We start from the raw sequence: 17421 nt of genomic DNA, 5'->3' as shown, positions 1-17421 counted from the left end.
TTTTTAATGCTGTTGGCCGGGATGGAGCTAATTTAGCTATTCACACTCATATCATATCATACCAATATATCATATTTCATAGTCCGATGATAACGTCTGTGTGCAGAATAAAAATCTGTGAGGTAGCTAGGATCTGGAGCTGTGAAATACATGTAGCGGAGTTAAACATATTCCGTGTAGGTGACAGCATCTTTAAACCCTGCAAACAGTCAGAGCAGAAAACACCATTCATCAGAATACATGAACAAACCTCATTGTTTAAAAGAAGGAATTTATTGACTCAGATCTCATCTGCGGTACAATCATTTTCATAAATCAATACTGTATATACAAAGTGCAAAGACCGATATGAAACTACAATATTTAAAAAGAGAAAACTCATGAGGAAATTTCAGAAGACAGAAGAACTCTGCAGGATCTTGACAGGACTTTTTGAAGTTATTGTTTGAAAAGAGTAAGATGGTGGTTTGTGTCTGAGTCGTGTCACTGTGAACGAGGGCCCAGCAGTGAGAAATGTGCACCACTCCAGCTACCAAAGGCCAGCTCCACATGGTGCTGGTGGAACGGGTCCAGTGCAGCTGCTCTACTCGTTCTCAAACTTGCTGTACGGGTGGTCCGAGTCACTCATCAGACCTGCACACAGGGAGAAAACACACAAGTTTGCGCTGGATCAGAGGACATGATGCTGTGTTCCTCTGCTTACACGTTCTACTTCCTCCGTGGATCTCAGCGGTAGACCACATCAGTCCAAGGACACACATTTCTTTAAGTTAAGTGGAAACTCCACCATGGATGTTTTTATAACGATACAAATCTGACGTTCAGTGCATTGCTGAAATGCTTGAATTAAGCCAATCCAATCTTTTCCTCCATCGGCCTCGTCTTTCTACTTTTTCTCCATTTCCCAAAATGACTTTTCAACAATCCCCAAAGATGTAAACGAGCATGAAAGTGGTCCTCACGTGATTTAGTATGGCACCTCAGACACATTAAGGGATTTAAAACACAACAAGACACAAATGTCAACAAAAGCAGCAAGGACCGTGGTTTCTTGACTCTTAGTTGGATTAAGCTTCATAAACACTAGATCCCAGAATGCAACTCAGTAGCTGGCTTTTCCTAAGAACTACTGCCCTCCTCTTCCATGTGCCACACCCCGTGTTTAAGGCATGCTTTCCCTGAATGTCAATGCATTACTACCCTCACGACCTCATCTCAGACTTCAATCAATATTGAGATCAACAATTAATTTCAGAGCACTGATTCTTTCTTGCTAATGTACAAATCTATGCATTCAAATAAGAACTCAAATCTAACTGTACCAAAATGAAATCAACAGCTGTGCATCATCTGGCTACTTCACACATCTTTGCATCAGAATAAGACAGAAAACAAGGTTCTTCTTCAGCCAAGTTTAGTCTGTCTGCTCTCTGAACACACAGTGCATCACAGCTCCCCAAAAGTGAAGCCAAAACATCTGGATCGCCCCCTGGTGGCTGGCTGTTAGTTTAGGAGGCGCTTGATTCAATATGCATCAGAGGTTTGGCTTTCTTTAATGTCAATACTTCTGTTCGATCATGTTCATTTAATGGTGGGAATACAAAGAAACCGCTGGATTGTGATTAATATTGCATTAATTGTGCGGACCTACATCACACAGCTGCTTACACAGACTGGACACTACTCCATGAGAAGGAAACTGATGTTGAGTTTCCATTTAACATCCTCCATAACGTACAGAAGAGGAGCGGCAGCCTGAGAAAGTACATCACTGAATACATCTGTGATTACCACAAGTAAAAACAAAGCCTTTCAAAAGTATTCACCCCCTTTGGTTGCTTTTATACACTGTGTGCACAATTATTAGGCAAGTCGTGTTTCTGAGGATTTATTTTATTGAACAACTACAGAGCTCTCGGTCAATCCAAAATGTTAATAAACCTCAAACCTGAATATTTAAGAAAGTAAGAGTGAGGTTTTGGTTTTTTTAGGAGAATATCTATGTGTGCACAATTATTATGCAACTAAATGAAAACCGAAAGGTTTCCCATCTCACTTTTCATCATTTTCATTTTCATCTGTTAAAGTGAGAATAATAAACAAACAACTCAGAATGTACAAATAAACAGTCAGTGGCCAGTAATAAGCCTTCATTCATGGATTCTGGATTCATGAATACTGACCAGCCCCTTCCTCACCGGACCTAAACCTACTGAGAACTTGCGGGCTCTTCTTCAACGGGAGATTTACGGTGAAGGAACACGTCCTCTCTGAACAGTGTGGGAAGCTGTGGTTGATCGTCAACAGAACAAGAAAGTGACAGAAGTGACATTAGTTTGTAAAAATCTGTTTTCATTTTGACATAAAAGAAGCTTTTTTTTTTCAAATTCTTGTCAAATAAGCCAAATTATATTGACCATGATTCCATGTATAAAAGCAACAAAAGGGGAAAACATCCAAGGGGGGTGAATACTTTTTATAGACATTGTATGCGATTCCTCCTCCGCGAATCGCCACCTTAACGTGGTGGAGGAGTTTGAGTGGCTCAGTGATCCTGGGAGCTATGTTGTCCGGGGCATTAGCCCCTGGTAGGGTCTCCCAAGGCAAACAGGCCTCAGGGGAGAGCCCAGACTAACAGCGGTTCAAAACGATCCCAATGAAAAGCAGCCCACGGACTTCAGTCACCTCGCCCGGACCAGGGAAACTGGGGCACCCTCCCGGAGCCAGACCCAGGAGGGGAGCTCGTTGGCGAGCATCTGGTGGCCGGGCCTTCGCCCATGGGGTCCGGTCGGGCTCAGCCCGAATAAACAGCATGGAGCAGCCACCCTGTGGACCCACCACCCGCAGGGATAAGCATCGGGGTCGGGTGCAATGCAGACCGGGCGGCGGGTCAGGCGGGAGGCCTGGGCGAGCCGATCGCCGGCAGCATAGACTAGCTCTAGGGACGTGGAACGTCACCTCGCTAGCGGGGAAAGAGCCAGAGCTGGTGCAGGAGGTGGAGCGGTACCAGCTAGATATAGTTGGACTCACCTCCACACACACTGGAACCAAGCTCCTGGAGAGGGGTTGGACTTTGTCCTTTTCCGGAGTTGCCCAGGGTGAGAGGCGCCAGGCGGGAGTGGGGATACTCACGAGCCCCCGGCTGAGTGCCGCTGTGTTGGAGTTCTCCCCGGAGAACGAGAGGGTCGCCTCCATGCGCCTACGGGTTGCGGGGAGCAAGGCCCTGACTGTAGTTTGTGCTTATGCACCAAACAGCAGTTCAGAGTATCCGTCCTTCTTGGAGTCGGTGGGAGGGGTCTTGGAAAGGGCGCCGCCTACCGACTCCATAGTTCTCCTGGGGGACTTCAACGCTCACGTGGGCAATGACGGAGAAACCTGGCGGGGGGTGATTGGGAGGAACGGCTTGCCCGATCTGAACACGAATGGTGTTTTGTTATTGGACTTCTGTGCGTGCCATGGTTTGGCCATAACGAACACCATGTTCGAACATAAGGTGGCTCATAAGTGTACCTGGTACCAGAACACCTTAGGCCAGAGATCAATGATCGACTTTGTAATCGTATCATTTGATTTGCGGCCGTATGTCTTGGACACTCAGGTGAAGAGAGGAGCAGAGCTGTCAACTGATCACCACCTGGTGGTGAGTTGGATCAGATGGCAGGGGAACCGGTTGGAAAGTCCCGGCAAGCCCAAACGTGTAGTGAGGGTGAACTGGGAACGTCTGGCGGAGGACCCTGTCCGGGAGGTCTTTAACTCCCACCTCCGGAAGAACTTCTCACACATCCCGAGGGAGGTTGGGGACATGGAATCCGAATGGACCATGTTCAAAGCCTCTATTGTGGACGCGGCCGCTAGGAGCTGTGGCCGGAAGGTCATCGGTGCCTGTCGTGGTGGCAACCCGAGAACCCGGTGGTGGACACCGGAGGTGAGGGAAGCCGTCAAGCTGAAGAAGGAGACCTTCAAGGCCTGGTTGGCCCAGGGGTCTCCCGAAGAAGCTGACAGGTACCGGCAGGCCAGAAGGGCTGCAGCTGCGGTGGTCGCGAATGCTAAAACTCGGGCATGGGAGGAGTTCAGGGAGGCCATGGAGAAGGACTTTCGGTTGGCCTCAAGGAGGTTCTGGCAAACCATCCGACAACTCAGGAAGGGAAAGCAGGGCTTACCCCAGGCTGTTCTCAGCAGGGGGGGGGGGGAAACTGCTGACCCGGACAGGGGACATCGTCGGGCGGTGGAAAGAGCACTTTGAGGAACTCCTAAACCTGACCAACATGTCCTCTGCAGAGGAGGCAACGCCTGAAGTTCTAGGGGGAGGCTCACCCATATCCCTGGCAGAGGCCGCTGAGGTAGTCAAAAAGCTCCTCGGCGGCAAGGCGCCGGGGGTGGATGAGATCCGCCCTGAGATGCTGAAAGCGCTGGACATAGTTGGGCTGTCCTGGCTGACACACCTCTTCAATGTCGCATGGGGGTCGGGATCAGTGCCCATGGACTGGCAGACCGGGGTGGTGGTTCCCATTTTCAAAAAGGGGGACCGGAGAGTGTGCCCGGAGAGTGAGTCTACTCAGCCTCCCGGGGAAGGCTTATGCCAGGGTGCTGGAAAGGAGGCTCCGACCGTTTGTCGAACCTCAGATTCAAGAGGAGCAATGCGGATTCCGTCCCGGCCGTGGAACATTGGACCAGCTCTTTACCCTCGCAAGACTACTGGAGGGGTTCTGCGAGTTTGCCCAACCAGTCTACATGTGCTTTGTGGACTTGGAGAAGGCTTTCGACCGGGTCCCTCGGGGGTTCTTGTGGGGGGTGCTGCGGGAGTATGGGGTGCCGGACCCATTACAACGGGCGATCCGGTCTCTATACGACTGCAGTAGGAGCTGTGTCCGCATTCTCGGAAATAAGTCAGACACGTTCCCGGTGGGTGTTGGCCTCCGCCAGGGCTGCCCTTCGTCTCCGGTCCTGTTCGTGACTTTCATGGACAGGATATCTAGGTGCAGCCGGGGGGTGGAGAACGTCAGGTTTGGGGGTCTCGGGATCGCCTCTCTGCTGTTTGCAGATGATGTGGTCCTGTTAGCCTCCTCGGATCGTTACCTCCAGCATTCACTGGGGCGGTTTGCAGCCGAGTGTGAAGCGGCAGGGATGAGAGTTAGCACCTCCAAATCTGAGGCCATGGTGCTCTGCCGGAAACCGGTGGATTGCTCCCTCCAGGTGGGGACGGAGTGCCTGAAAGGAGTCAGCTGAGGTGGTTCAGGCATCTAATTAGGATGCCTCCTGGACGCCTCCCACTGGAGGTTTTCCAGGCACGTCCAACTGGGAAGAGACCCCGGGGAAGACCCAGAACACGCTGGAGGGATTACATCTCCCAGCTGGCCGGGGAACGCCTCGGGATCCCCCAGAATGAGCTGGAACATGTTGCCGGTGAGAGGGAAGTCTGGGTCAGCCTGCTTGGCCTGTTGCCACCGCGACCCGACCCCGGATAAGCGGAGGAAAATGGATGGATGTATGCGATTCCTTTTTTTCCTGTGTGAAATGAAATGGAATGGAAAGTGATGAGTGCAAATATGTTTAGTATTAATGTTTCTCTTATACTCGGTTTGCTTCAGAGCAGTGGTTCTCAACTGGTCTGACCCACCATCACCCCTTAATGACAAGCCAAGACACACATCTTCAACTTCTCAAATGTATTTAATGAAAAGATGGTGCAGTTTGAACCTGAGCTGAACATGTCCTAAACGAGTCTGTGGTCTCTCTGGCAAGTTTTCTCTTTTGGAGACGGTCCAGTGATTTGACTTTCACATCTCACATATAGTAGCCCTGCTCTGCTACCTATTTCCTCGTCTCTCCCCCTTGTGTCACGGTGTGTGTACATCTCACTTGAGTCAGGAAACTTGTCAGAATGCCCATATTTGATTGGCTGAGCTGCATCACGTGATGTGATTGACAACGCATTGGTCGGTGTTTTTCCTGCACCGCTGAACAAGTACCGTAAATGCTGGAAAAGCTGTGCCGGTTAAAATAGAAGCGATCCGTCAAAATTGAATAATTCTCAATTATCTATCCGTTTTAGGTCCTGGGTCCAGATACAACGTCGCCTGGGTCCGGATCCGGACCGCGGTCTGCCAGTTAGTGACCCCTGCTGTGAAATGGCGGGTGTCAATTAGCATCACAAGGCATTAACACCAAATACTGTTAAGGAGTGTGAATAACTCCGCTGCATAAAAAATCCCCTTCAAAATAAAAGCACAGTTTTTGTTTTTTTTGAAAATGGGTCCGTGACCCACCAGTTGAGAATCACTGCCTTAGAGTATCTAACAGGAAATGAGTGATGGAGGTGGTCTGTGAACAACTCATACAAAGTTGTCTGAAACAGAAACAAGTCACTGTGGCTTTGTACTATTTGGGTTTTTACAGTCCAGCATTGGTCATTAGATGCACATTAGAAGCAAACCTGAAGACCATGAGATGTTACACTTCCTGTTGATGCTAGCCAGTTACTGGCTGTTGCATGAAGAGACAGGAGTAATCTAACATTCTGTGAAGTACACACTTCTTTCTTCCCGAGCGAGTGTTGTAGAATGTACGCAGCTCCCTGGACTGTGTTCTGCAGAAGAGACCATGGTGAGGCTGAAGGAGAGCAGGCTGTGCTCCCTGTGGAGGTAAACTGATGAAAGCAGGAGGCCTGAGGAGACCACAGCATCCATCACTCCGTCATGCTGTCCATACACTGAACCATCTCACTGCAAGGATGCTGCCAGGGGCCCCACATTTTTGCAAGATGCTAATATGCTGACTATTGCGATATCAAACATTGCAATTTATTACCTATTTTCAACTGCGAATGATGCAGTTTGTCAACATGTGTCTAATCTAATAAAACACTCGGTTAATCTCACTCTAGTCCATTCCTAACAGGCCTATTGCCAGTGGACTAACATTATTATCAACTAATCTCATCTTTCACTTTGTTTAACTCCTTTATAGAGGTGATTTACATTCAAATGATTACGAAATAAACTATTGTATTTTAATTGATAAAAAAATTCTTAGCATTATTAATTTGAATGATGTATTATAAACTGCTTAGAGCTGGTAGGAAGTTAAACAGCTCATAATTCATCTCTAATATCTATTTTATATTCATGTGAAAACATCTTCAAACCGCTGGATTCATTCAACTTTATCACCAAAAACTACATTTTACAGATTACATGTGAACACATCATACCGTTATAATTTAACATCGCCCAACTCTCATTACTGAAGAGAGTTTGAACGCATCATAATGGAACTCAATGGGACCTCCTTCAGGTCTTGGGACTAACAGCTAATGTTCACTCGCTCTTAAACAGGGCCGACCTGTGTTAAAGTGTCACACAGCCAGCAGCTCCTCACAGCTCCCAAGCGTCCCGTACATTTCCAAACAGATCAACTGAGCACATACTAAGAATCTAATTGGATGCTTTCTCACCTGACCTTTTTACATAGATTACAAAATGAGCCTGCTGACGCATGAAAAGGCAACAGGAAAAGGGACGAGGGCTGCTGGTGGGGTCGGGCGATCCTTTTTATTCTCATATCGTCCAACCGTGGTTACTGAAGGGGGCGTGGCTCATCTCTGAACCTTTAAGCTATCCGATAGCATGGTTAAAGTTTGATTCATGACTCAACCCTTGTACAGTTCAGGCTATGATACAACCCTTTGTCTGTTGCTTCAGTGACCTGTAACATCTGACTCCTGACCCCGCTGCAGGATGAATGATGCTGACACTGTTTAAGCAGACAGGAGTCTGTAGCCTACAGGTGACCTCAGCAGCCTTGCTTGAGGACAGAAGACGCATACTGCTGAATAATGCATTGCTGGCACAGAGTATAGAAATGAAAGTCAATAACAAAGTCCTAGAAAATCTGAAACCGAGTCAAAGCAGACGTAAAGGGAACAGAGGAGCAGGGAGAGTCGGTACCGAGTCTGTCCACCCATTATCAGAGAGGTTCAATGAGGATATGTGGAGAGCCATACATACCATACTTCTTGCGGATCTGATCGTGCCTCGCCTTTCTCTCCACGTTCCTGTAGAGAAACAAAAAGGTCAGAAAAAGATTGAATTTTCACACCTATAGTTTGATTTATCTAGTCAGGCCCAAGAAAACAAATATTTAACGGTTGGGTTTTAGTTCTGGTCCGTTTTGTGTTCACACTGACTTCATACGAATGAATCAAGGTGTGAATAGGAAGTCATATGGACAATTTAGTGATGTCCTCAAACATCCATGTCTGTCCGAAATGTCATCACGTCATCATGTTGTTCTGTAGACATTTGTGTGAAATCGTCATAATTAGCATACAAATTCTTGAGCCAGAAACGTGTTTTGTGAGGTCACAGTGACCTTTGACCACCAACTTCTAATCAGTTCATCCTTGAGTCCAGGTGGACGTTTGTGCTAAATCCTAGAATGGAGCGGACAGACAACCTGGACACATAATGCCTCTGGACACGCGGACAGAAAAAGCACTCCAGCACGAGCAGGTATCAGGGAAGATCAATGCATTTACTGATGAGATAACCAAATCCTCTCCTTCATAGATACGTCACAGAGAATGACACTAACTTCACAAAAATCACTAAATTGTGTGGCTGGTCTTTTCTCCTTTCACACCACCAACCACACCAGAGTCTGCTTGGAGTTAGAACATCGGCTTGAACTCAAACCTAAATGAAGCGGACCAAAGAGGTGAACACACCAAACTGAAATGAGCCAACCATGCGACATGTGAAAGCACCCATTCACACTCAAAGGTGTGTGGGGAGCACGCTGTGTTTGCTGTGTACACGGAGCTCATTGGACCTCACCGTATTCATCCAACCTGTGCACAACTTCACCATGTCAACCCAACAGAACAGGTTCAAAGGTGGACCTCACGGAACACCTGTCACCCTCCTGTCCTCAGACACAAGCCAGGCGCCACCTTCACCACATCACTGACCTCTGGTCTCTGTCACAGCTAACTGGAGATCACTTTAATGAAACTTGAGAATGTGTAAGTGTAAGATGACAGTGACTGGCACAGGAAGCGGAGCTGTGATTGCAGGTGAGAATGAGGATTTGAATAAGCGCGCACACACTGCTGGCTGCAATAAGACATTTCATGTGTGAAGCTATGCTGCAGGAACCACCACATTGGACTGTGTGTCCATTTTAAGAGGCAGGATGTTGATGAAGTGATTATATTTAGGATAGAACTGCTTTTGCTTTCAAAATATACAGAAGCAAATGTAGAGAAATGATGATTACAATTGTTGATATGATGGTTAAACATGAATATATATTGTTGATGTTACTGAGCAGGAACAACCTTTTTTCCTGTACTGCCACAGTGACCAGGGAGAGAGTTATTGATGATTCTCCAGACCGGCTCTCCATGAGGGCTCTCCGTGGGCCAGGCAGTGTCTAGAGACACTCATCTCTCCCATGATGGGACCGATCTCGTCTCAATGTCCTGTTCACTGCGTCTATGTAGGTCACTGCACTAACTCCGACCTGGGAGATTTGATCAAGCTCACTGCAGGAAACCCAGTAGAGTCCGTGGCACGTGAGAGAAGAGCTCAGGGGGAGGTTGGAAAATTCAACTCACAGGCTCACTCTCGCACGCACACACACGCGCACACGCACACAGGGATGTTCCCAGCTCTGCAAGCGATGATGAGGATCCACAGTTACCGACTCTCCTTCTGCACGACTGCTCGGAGGACGGATGCAGTGGGAGCACAGCTACTCACTAGGAAGATGAGGCTGAAACATTGATGGGGCTGCAGGAAGAGGAAGGCTGCTGGCTGCTGTGTTCAGAGACTAACACACTGGCTCTTTGACGGTGGATGAAGCCCGCTCTATTTATGACCACATTACCCAACAGCAGCTGCTCAGCCATGACAATCCAATTGGTGTTTTGAGATGCGAGTGGAGGAGCACGGAGCGCCTCCTCTGGGACATGGACTTGTCGGGGCCACACACGCGCACACACGCACACGCGCACACACACACACACACACACACACACACACACACAGGGCCCTTTTGTTGTGGACTATGAACTATTCGGTGGCAGGAAATCCCGTGCATGTCCTGCTGGGATACCGAAGTGTTGAAAGAACAGGATTAGGATAGAATAGTCTGGGCCATTCAACCTCATATGATCACACAGCTAGTTTGATTCTATTTATATTATATGAATGAATGTGTATTCAAATGATTTGCTTAATTTAGTTTCCTGTGGTCTCATAATAGAACTTTTCATGTGAAGAAAACAGAAGAAGAGAGTTGAACCAAAGACAAGTTCCACTCCACTCCACAAATAATGATCAACAGATGAATCGATTAGTTGTTTGGTCGAACCAAAGTCCCCAAACAAGACCAAGATGTCTTCTTTGTCCAGAATTCAAAGGTATTGAGTTTACTGTCACAGAGGAGTAAAGACACCACAGCATATTGCTATTTAAGAAGCAGAGAACAGATTTTGGTTTTCCTTAAAGAAATTGATGAATGGATTATCTCAAAGGTTGGTGATTAATGCAACAGTTGACAGCTAATTGATTGATGGTTGCCGCTCTAACACTCCACAGCGGTGCTCAAAAGAAGGACTCAATGTATGCTTTCACTCAGAACTAAGAGAACCCAGGGACATCTGTTCAGTGGACTTTTATCCATTTAGCTACAAGCATTACAATAAAGACTGTCCATCATGTCAAAGTATAGATGGAGCTACAGAAACAATGGAGCTACAGTGATCATATTATGTTATGGTTGTCCAAATTTCATAAGTAACTAAATGAGTTATTAAGTGTTTGTTTTATTCAAGTGAAGTTTCGCTAATGTAATGAATAAAAGTTTACTTTAAATGTGATTTTGCTATTTTTTATTACATACATACAGACTAGACATATCAGAATAATGTCCTGCTAACATTGTGATATCAGTCATAGTCATATCTACCAGCCCTACAACGTTTACATCTTGTAGATAGAAGAAATATCTAATTGTTGTTTATTGTGACTGATGTTGCAAATGTAGTTTTTGGCGAAACAACTTGAAGATGTTTTCACAGAAACATAAATAGATATTATTTATCATAATTCAGGTGATAATTCATCTGAATTATGACCTGTTTAACTTCCTACAGCTAGCTCGAAGCGGTTTATAATACAGCTTTTACAGGTTTCTTAAACAATGAACATTTGAACTGTGTGTTTTTAAATCTATAGATGGTGGTGAATAAGTTAGTCTGGAGCCTTGCTGTCACTATAGAAAACAAACTGCAATCGGTGCATCTCCAATAGTTTTGACATGGTTGTTGTCATTTTCATGTAAAACATATAAAAATGATTCTGGTGCGATGTTTGCGTGGATGTGTACCGAATGAAGGCTGTAGAATATGATGTGTAGGTCAGGACATCTATTGGGAGCAAATGGCAGCTGACCATATTATAGTTAGATAGAGTTTGGATAACTCGCCCTATATGTAGTTATTACTTGAACCAGAGGGGAGCGACACAGCATTAGTTATGACAATAAAAAACACAAAGACCTTCAAACATTGCTTTCACTTGATGAATTATTGAACGCAGAGAATGAAATCACGTGAAGCCGTTATTTAAATCAACATGTTATTGTTTTTACTGGAGTTCTTACCGTTCGTCAGCGCGCTGTTTGATCTCCTCTCTCTTCCTGACAAACCTCTCCTCATCTCTGTCAGGCCTGAGACATAAAGACATGAACAGAGCACACCACTCATTACATACGTCTACCAATTGCCTCATTTGCTTGAGGGAGGTTCTTTCCACAAAGCTCAACAACATAAAAGTTACAGTGAATCAAATTCTCTGAAGCGTGGTTTGTATTCTGTTCATGCTTTTGTCTGCAGCTGGAGAAGCAAAGAGGAACTTGATGTTCAAAAGTAAAGCGAGAGCTTTTGCTACGGAAACAAATGTGCGTCACCTTTGATAACGGAACTGCCTCATTTAACTGAAGCTGAGCAATCAGGAGGGGAGAAAAACAAAGTGCCTCTCGGAAATGTAACTACAGGGTCCATTTAAACGGGCACTCTGTGTGTGTTCCTCTGTCAGATGATCGACGTGAACGAGACTCCTACACCCACAGGACTGTCAGTGTGTGATTGACTGACATGACAGTTTCATTTAATTTAAGCCACACACACACACACACACACACATGCACACACACACGCACACGCGCACACACACACGTCTTGTCAAGGCAGCTAAAATGATGAGGCTACAAGAGCAACAGTGGAGAGTGCATGTAGCCCAGATTCACGGGACGTTCACTGCACTGAACACTTTTTGGCCACAGAGCAATTACAGAGGACCAGCAGCTGCTGGGAAACGATATTATTTCATTTAAGATGACTGGTGTGCTACAATTTGAAACCCTTTCAATGAGCACTGTAGAGAGCATCCAGACTACAGAATGTGTCTGTAAAGCTATTTTTGTATGAAAACATGAAACCTTAGACATAAAAAGAATAAAGATGCACAAATGTGATGTTTCAGTCCTGATAGCTGGGCTCTGCACCAATACCGAGTAGCAACCTGACACCAGTGTTCATTAATAATAATGAACAGGCTGTATGCCCACTGTGTGGACCTGACACCAGTGTTCATTAATAATAATGAACAGGCTGTATGCCCACTGTGTGGACCTGACTGGGATCATTCTTTATGTGGAAAGAAACATCAGGCCTGACATTAACATTGCTTTTCCTAACTTTGTAAATGTAACAAATAAATACATAGATATAAATGCACTGAATTATTGATAATAAACTCTACAGAGGAAGGTAGAATCTCTCTAAAACTTGATCCACTCAAAAGAACATATGTCACAGCTGACTGTGATTCAACGTTACCTTGAGCTACGCTTCTTACAGCAGCAGCAGCAGCAGCAGCAGGCAGTAATGCTGATGAGGATGGTTCCACCCAGGACAGCCATGGCAATGATCAGGCCTTCAAAGTTCACTGAATCACACAAGGAGACATCACTCATATTCATATTCTTGACAACAATGGGATTTATTATGAATGAAACCGAGAACTGTGGGTTCCTCTTTCCTTTGAATGAGGATATAAACTCCACTTGTTTGGAAGCGGTGCCACCTGCTGACTTGAGGGCAACACTACAAGTCACCAGATGGTGATGATGAAACTAAACGCTCCACCTGCGTTTCCAGTGAAAACACAACCGAGACGTCCGACATGAGACTGTGAGTCAAAGCCAGGAAGCCAGCAGCAGCAGCTGGACCTGTTTATCAGCTTCAGAGATAAAACAGCTGAACTAGCAGCTAGGGCTGCACGATTATGGCCAAAATCATAATCGCGATTATTTTGATCAATATTGAGATCACGATTATTTATCACGATTATTCATTAATTTTAGGGACATCTTTTTATTGCACTTTCAAGGTTAAATGAACAAGAACACTGCTTCCACTTCCATTGTTGTGCTACATTCCAGCTAATGTACACGCCTCTGCATCAAAATACAACGTATACGGTACTGATCACCTGAAGCAAAATATAAATAAAATGTTTACCCAAAATAAAGGGCTAACTAAAAATAAATATGTCTGTTGCTCACAGTATTTATTGGACATGTCTTTGGCTAAATGAAATGCGATTGCATCCGTTATTTCAGCGTGTCTTTGGGAGGTGGATGGATACGCTGTCGCGCTGTGCAGGGTCGCCGTTATTGTTTTCTGGGTTAACGTTGGACATGGACGGAGATTCAGTGAGGTAACGTTAGCTTTGGCCTTAATGCATTCATCATACTGTGGTTTGTGGTGATTTTTCAGGTGGTTGAACAAGTTAGTTGTATTGCTATGCGGCGCAGACACAACTCTAACGCACTCTGTGCATATGATTTGTTCCTGGTTAACATCACTTGGCCTAAATCCAAAAAACTTCCAGACAACGGATGATGATCCTTTTCAAGGGGCTAGCTCCTCACCTTCTGCTCCTGACATTAGATTTACCTTTCACACGACACCCGTGACCGTCTGTTCTGTTCTGTTGTCTGTCTCTCTACTCTTCTACTCGACTGCAGACAGAACTTTCTTTGAGGGTGCCGCTGCAGGGTGCGCACATGACACCTCCCAACTCGTTCGCCTCCTGGTGGTCGGCTGACTGTTAGTTGAGGAAGAGCTTGATTTGATATGTAGCAGAGCACGCATTTTAAACGTCAATATCGCTGACGATCATGCTTATTTAATCGTGGCAGCCAAAATCGTGATCGCGATTAAAATTCGATTAATTGTGCAGCCCTACTAGCAGCAGAGGTTACCACAGGCTTCCTCATTCTGTAAGGCACTGTGGCTCCTTTGTGCTCAACATCAACATTTCGTACAACTACAGTACCTTAGAGCACATTCATATAGTCTGCTATCCACTCCTGTTGAAGTGATGAACGCATCATATTATTATTTAGAAAAAAAAAAAGCTTCATTACATGAATGCCTATAGGGATATGCATCTAAGCCCACGGCATTATTATCAACCAATTTGACAACTTTTGAGTTGTTTGTATATGTGGCCACAACTCTTCACCCTACTACAGTGTGACTGAAAACTCAGCTAGACTACTAAATGTCTTCATAGCCGGACCAGTCCTTCTCTTCAGTTCCACAGGAAGCACGGTATTAAACCAGTACACAGGTCATCTAGTTTAGCTCCTCTCCACTGGAGGCTCCGGGCATGTGCTCGTTCTCCAGCCAACGAGGTGTAGTAGTGAACATAGTGGTGAGTCTGCTCCAATCATTGAAATAAGGCAGACACAACCCCGGTGGGAATGATAGAGAACAGCAGTGATTGTGAAGCCCTGGTTACATCTTCGTCATTCCATTGAACTATGTTCTGAACCCCCAGTGCACTCCCTGATCCTGACTGGGGGGGGGGGGTCATGCCATATCAAAAATAAGTCATATTTAAAAAAAGAAAAATTCTCACTTCATATATGCATGAAATGTGGATTTCCCTGTTGAGTGTGAGGGTCATACATGATACCATGTGTTTCATCTCTCCAGCTCTGTAATGGGCTGTGTTCTGGGAGAACTTTGACAAACAAGTTCTCTCACTCTGACGAGCCACAGTGTAAGTTCAGAATGTCAATAGTACCAAAGCGATTGGTTGCCCCGTCGCTCAGAGGTCCCTGCGGCCGATCAACCCGGTCGCGGCTGTTTTCTGTCCTGGCCCCACAGTGGTGGAATGAACTCCCCACTGATGTCAGGACAGCAGAGTCGCTGCCCATCAGGCTGAAAACTCACCTCTTCAAGAAGTACTACCCTGAGCCTTCCACTTAGCACTTATTGTATTCGTACTAGTTTGTTGCACTTATTGTATTCGTACTAGTTTGTTTCTGTACGTTGGCTCTGGTTTATGCTCTCAGGTGCTTGTTTAAAAAAGGAGATGCACTTATGACTTCTGGTGACTAGTTCTCTTGAATACCTATGTTGAATACACTTATTGTAAGTCGCTTTGGATAAAAGCGTCTGCTAAATGTCTGTAATGTAATGTAAAGCTAGATCATTTTAGGACATCCACCTGTACACAGGCATGTGACAACAATGACTATTTTTAGTTGCATAGTTTTTATTTCTATGGAAACCTTTGTTATGCTGCATATATTCTATACAGGTTTGATACCTAAAGATGTATATTTTGACAAACGCCCCTCTGCGTTACCAGTGGGAGAATTGATCGCAGTATTGAAAATGTACAGATAAAAGAGAAGAGCAGACATAGTCACCACATTCCACATTTAAAGAAGACTGAAGCACTCACACCAACACACTCCCCAACGGGCCTGGGACAGCTGGCACACGGAGGCCGGAGGCAGCAACCAGCTCACTGGGTATTCTGTGCAGTTGTTGGTGGTGAAGCACCACAGACACTGTGAAGACAAAACACCAAGATCAACCCTCTGCACCCGCTTCTATTAATACCTCAAACTGTCTATTTGATATGCAAACCTAGAGCTGCGACGATTGGTCGATTTAATCAATCAACAGCAAATAAGTTAATCAATTAAAATGCCAAACATGCCCTGGTTCCTGCTTCTCATCCATGCTTCGTTGGTACTTTGTTTAACGTGATAGTAAAGTGAACATTTGGGACGATTGGTCGGACAAAAGAAGCAATTTGAAGATGGCAACTTGGGCTTCAGGACATGTTGACGAGCATTTCCAGAAATGTATTAAACAAGAGGGTAATCAGAAGATGAAGCCATAATGAAGATATGCTCTGTGTGTTCACAGCAACATCAACAGGCTTTTTCATGAAGATATGTCCTCAACATATGTAATTACCATGTAAAAGCTGTCACACCAAACTCCATCGAAATTTGGCAAATGTACCACTGGAATACATGGTGAACTAGCTGTATAACAACTAAAATAAGCAGTACTTGCATTAAATAAAAATTAAACTAAACAAAGTCACCCAGATTTGAGGGGCCCACTCTGGTGCATTGTGATGGTGGATTTGGTGGTAGTACATGGACCAGAACTAACTCGCTGTTGTACTGTGACTACAGAGGACGGGATGATGTTAAGTCATGTCTGGGAGGTGAAGTAGGCCGCTTCATGTGCAGACAAACAATGGAGCATAAACGTATGATTTATGACAGCAGTTTGATAAGCTCGGGCAAAGTCTAGTCCCGTCTTTCAAACTACTCCTACCTAACACCGTACCTTTGCATTTGGAGCACACTTGTCACAGCTCTTGTAAGCAGCGCAGGCTGAAGAGAGAAACAGAAACGTGAGGTTAGCTAACCCGAAAGCAATGTTAAATATAGAAAAGCCACGATAACAGTGACGTATTCACTAAACAAACACCATTTCACTGGTTTCTAACGTAGTAAACTAACGGTACTTATATACATGACGCTATACGGTGGAATGTCACCCTTGTCAACTTTGTCAACTTTAAAAACGACTCAACTACTTTTCAAACAACAATTCAACTTACGAGTTGGCGGTGGAGTTGTTTGGCTTTCCCCCTGGCTGACAAAGCTAACGCACAGCACGACGGCACCAAGAAACACCGAAGTGGTCAATGTTCTCAATCTCTCCTTTTTGAAAGGAGACATTGTGAAAACAAAAGAAGAACTTTGAAGCTTAACTGCGTCTATAAATACACAATGTCCGCCTGTCTAGAGTAGCCGCTTCCCTTTGATAAACGCAGTTGTTTCTGTTTAGCCTGGATTCTACTGCTGCTGTCACTTCCTGGTTATCTAAGGTTAGCGCGTTTGGGGATTCTTGACAGCCCGGGCGGGAGGAGTTTATGCATCTAACAAAAAATACAAACTGTTTCATATTAAAATGCAGCTAAAAGTTGAATTATATAACTTTTGCTTACTCATTTGGGTTCTAGA

The 17421-nt window shown here is 45.2% G+C and overlaps 1 protein-coding gene across 1 annotated transcript; it reads right to left on the bottom strand.

Moving 5' to 3' along the window:
- Positions 1-253: 253 nt before the first annotated feature.
- Positions 254-17286, bottom strand: LOC116395105 (pituitary tumor-transforming gene 1 protein-interacting protein). Its single transcript, XM_031868684.1, has 7 exons — positions 17016-17286; positions 16739-16785; positions 15831-15939; positions 12905-13013; positions 11668-11733; positions 8007-8053; positions 254-633 (listed from the first exon to the last, which is right to left on the bottom strand). Exons 1-7 carry the CDS (start codon positions 17134-17136, stop codon positions 584-586), a joined length of 549 nt encoding a protein of 182 aa, XP_031724544.1. The 5' UTR covers positions 17137-17286; the 3' UTR covers positions 254-583.
- Between the last annotated feature and the right edge of the window lie 135 nt (positions 17287-17421).

Source organism: Anarrhichthys ocellatus, unplaced genomic scaffold (genome assembly GCF_004355925.1).
Source record: "Anarrhichthys ocellatus isolate YVR2014 unplaced genomic scaffold, GSC_Weel_1.0 scaffold43, whole genome shotgun sequence".
In the NCBI taxonomy this organism is placed as follows: domain Eukaryota; kingdom Metazoa; phylum Chordata; class Actinopteri; order Perciformes; family Anarhichadidae; genus Anarrhichthys; species Anarrhichthys ocellatus.
This window is presented reverse-complemented; position numbering and strand designations above follow the sequence as displayed.